We start from the raw sequence: 3,684 nt of genomic DNA on the forward strand, positions 1-3,684 counted from the left end.
TGTTCACAGGGAACCATATAGGCATGGTTCAATATATAGATTGTGAGTGAATGCTTGTAACTTTGGTTCCATTCTCTCTATTTCCTTAAGGTCGTGTCCAAGAGTACATTTTTATAAATAAAAAGTTATAGTACACATCCTTAAGGGCAGCAAGTAGAAAACGTGCTGGGGAGACTCGATCTCACTTTGGAATCTATCCTGGGAGACAAATGCCTCTACAAATGGATTAGAGAAGACAGTTTTAAAAAGGAAGATAGTATAGGTAAAATCTGGGGTTTTATGAGAGAAAGAAAGAGGTAGAAGAAAAAATTTCAAGCTCGAACAGGGTCATCAGGTGACACAATGCAGTCAACGCCTGCAAACCCAGAGGTAAGTATTATTCTCCCTGTTTACAGTTCTGTGGAGGAGAGGTGACTTGCCTGTGGTCATACAACAGAGCAAAGAAAAGGCTTGGGCTAGAACTCAGGCCTTTGTTAGGTCTCTCCTTCCTCCTAGCACACTGGCAAATTGCATGAGGAAAGTAGAGGTAGAGTTGAGTTCATGTACAACAATAAGGCATTCAGATAAAGTGAATCAGGGCAGAAGTTTTATGATTTAGGGAAGGTGTAAGACAGGAAAACATCTTTGTTCCCAATTAAGAAAGAGATCCCTTGACCACCAGTTAGAGATTCCCCCAAGTCTCTCTTTGCCGTAAGTCACTGAAACTGAGATCCAAGGCAGGGCCTCTGTGAGTCAGGAGCGCTTAACCCAGTGGAGAGATTTCAGAACAGGATATTTCCTATTTTGAATATCCTGCTCATGCCAGTCATGGATAAATTTGCATTTGGCTTAAGAAATTACTGGATCAGCGTTGTTTTGGGTAGTTTCATTTCCTGCTGGGTGGAGTAGCAGGCTCTATAAAGAGATACTCTGCTGCACGACTCTTAAACCCCTGGTACCTGAGCACCGATCTGCCTTGGAGAACCTGGTGAGTTGGCTTCCTTGAGTTCCTCTGTTCTTTGTGCCCTGAACTGTTGAGTTTAATCTGAATATGGCAAGTTTGGTGGATCCAATCCTATGAACATTGACTTGATGCTACTTAGTGGATGAAAATTTAGGATTAGAGCACAATTATATGCTATTTTAGCTTTCTTTTGTTATACAGGTAGGTATCCATATGGACAGAGAAGTTAAGGGGTAACCTTTCATATGAAGAAGAAAAAAGAAGAAAGTATTTTTTTTCTTTATTCTCTGTCTTTCTAATATCCTTTACAAAGGTTTGTGTCTTAGCAAGTATGAGAGACTACAATTCTCCCTGAGCAGCCCTTTGCTCTATGCCCAAGTCAGCCCACTTGGACTTTATAACAGATAATGATGATAGGAATAGCCTATTAGATTGCCCAGGGTGTCTGAACTTGTGACTGCCTTTCTTGAATTGGTTATTTTCAGGGAAATAACATGCTTGATTCTTTATAACAGAGATAATTTCTTTGGAAAAATTATATGAGAAAGCACAGGATTTCCTAGGGACAATGAAGCAATTTGTTAAAGTGGAAGCGAGAAACCAGAAAGTCTTGAAAAAGGAATTAAGAGTTTAAATAATTTCTTGGAGACTGGAGAGATAATATTCCATGGTATTACATAAGCTTTGGCTGTTCTCTCTGGAGGATTCCCTTCCTGTGAACACTGTCGTATCATTTCTTTCAGATCCTGAGACTCCAGCAGGATGTCTTATCAACAGCAGCAGTGCAAGCAGCCCTGCCAGCCACCTCCTGTGTGCCCCACGCCAAAGTGCCCAGAGCCATGTCCACCCCCGAAATGCCCTGAGCCCTGCCCACCACCAAAGTGTCCACAGCCCTGCCCACCTCAGCAGTGCCAGCAGAAATATCCTCCTGTGACACCTTCCCCACCCTGCCAGCAAAAGTATCCACCCAAGAGCAAGTAACAGCTTCAGGATTCATCAGGAGCAAGAAAGGATAAGGATAATTGGCTCACCTCGTCCCGCAGCAACACCTGCATCTTCTCATCAAAGCCTACCGTGGATATACAGGGAGCTTCTTTCTCCTTAGCCAGTGATCCGCCCATGATGATCCCTGACAGCAAAAAGTTTCCTTTCTGAGGCTGCCATACTGCCACTGTCCAGGCGGAGCTGAGAAAAGGAAGTCCTCAGTTGTGCCAGCTCCCAGAACTTCGGAAGAAAGAGCAGCAGCTCTCTCCCTGGGAACCATCAGAGAATTCTGTTGATGTGTTCTGCGTCTGTCTGTCACCTGGTCATGAGCTTCTACCACCTTTGCAATTGTCACTTATCTTTCACTCCCTGAATAAAGTATCTATGCATGTATATTTGTGAATGGATCTTTTTTTTCTTTTCAAATCTGCTTTATTAGCAATATTATGTAATCTTTTGGATTTATTTCAATCTTTCTTTGATTCACAGCAGGATCTCACAATTTGGGTCATACCAAAGATTATTTCTGTATCATTTTACACCCCTTTTATTTTCCTTAATTAGCGTTTGATTGATTTGAGGAGGATATTATTCAACTTCTCTGAATTGACAACTTCTCTTTACTGCAAAGTGAGCAAAATAACATTTACATTACAAACTAGTCTAAGGCATAAAATTTGATTACTATCTGATATTTGGTTGGCACAATGCCTGACACGTAATTAGCTGTCATTTGATAGATTTGTATTCGCAGCAACATATGATCATTGTTTTCACCATCACCATCCTCCTCACCATCAGCATCATCATCATCACTCCCCACTACAACCACTACCATATTTGTTCCAGCAAGAGAGTGGCTTGGGTGTAACTAAAATAGGAAATAAGAAGACTCTCTAATGTTATTTGAATTGATTCATAATACTTGTACACATTTACTGCATACATGTGATTTTTTACATGAATGGAATGTGTAATGATCAAGTCAGGATATCAGGAAATTTAGGGCATTCATCACCTGGAGCATTTATCATTGCTCTTTGTTGGGAACATTTTAATTCTGGCTATTTTGAAGAAAACAATACATTGTTGTATACCGTAGTCACCTTCCTCTGCTATCAAATATTAAAACTTACTCATTTTATGTGTCTATATGTTTTTACTCATTAACCAGTATTTCTTCATTCTCCATCCCCCTGAACACTCTTCCTTGCCTCTGGTATCTCTCATTCTACTCTCTACCTTTATAGATCAACATTTGTAGCTCCTACATATGAGTGAGAACATGCAATATTTGTCTTTCTCTGCTTGATTTATTTTACTTAACATAATGACCTCCAGTTCGATCCGTGTTGCTGCCAATGGCAGGATTTCATTCTTTTTATTACAATGGAATAGTATTTCATTGTGTGTATATACATATTTTCTTCATTCATTCATTCATTAATGGGCACTTAGGTTACACATCTTCTCTATTGTGAACAGTACTGCAATAACCATGGGAGTTCAGGCATCCTTTTTGCATACTGATTTCTTTTCCTTTGGATAGATACACAGCAGCTGGATTGCTGGATTGAATGGTAGTTCTGTTTTTAGTTTTTTGAGAAATCTTACTGTTTTGCATAGCAACTGTACTAATTTACATTCCCACCAAGAGTATACAAGGCTTCTTTTTTCTCTGCACCCTCTCCAGCATAGCTTTTTTTTAACTTTTAAGTTCAGGGGTACATGTGCAGGTTTGTTATATAAGCAAGCTC

At 40.0% G+C, this 3,684-nt stretch overlaps 1 protein-coding gene across 1 annotated transcript; it reads left to right on the forward strand.

The window, feature by feature from the left end:
- The first annotated feature begins 925 nt into the window (after positions 1 to 925).
- Positions 926 to 2,320, forward strand: LOC100582227 (small proline-rich protein 2A). The gene is made up of 2 exons (XM_003259283.3): positions 926 to 967; positions 1,687 to 2,320. The coding sequence occupies exon 2, from the start codon at positions 1,706 to 1,708 to the stop codon at positions 1,922 to 1,924; it is 219 nt and encodes a 72-aa protein (XP_003259331.1). The 5' UTR covers positions 926 to 967; positions 1,687 to 1,705; the 3' UTR covers positions 1,925 to 2,320.
- Positions 2,321 to 3,684: the final 1,364 nt, after the last annotated feature.

The sequence above is a fragment of the Nomascus leucogenys genome, chromosome 12, assembly GCF_006542625.1.
Source record: "Nomascus leucogenys isolate Asia chromosome 12, Asia_NLE_v1, whole genome shotgun sequence".
Lineage (NCBI taxonomy): Eukaryota > Metazoa > Chordata > Mammalia > Primates > Hylobatidae > Nomascus > Nomascus leucogenys.

What these genes read in the sequence shown, in the direction of transcription:
- LOC100582227 (XM_003259283.3), top strand. Translation starts at nt 1,706, where the DNA reads ATGTCTTATCAACAGCAGCAGTGCAAGCAGCCCTGCCAGCCACCTCCT.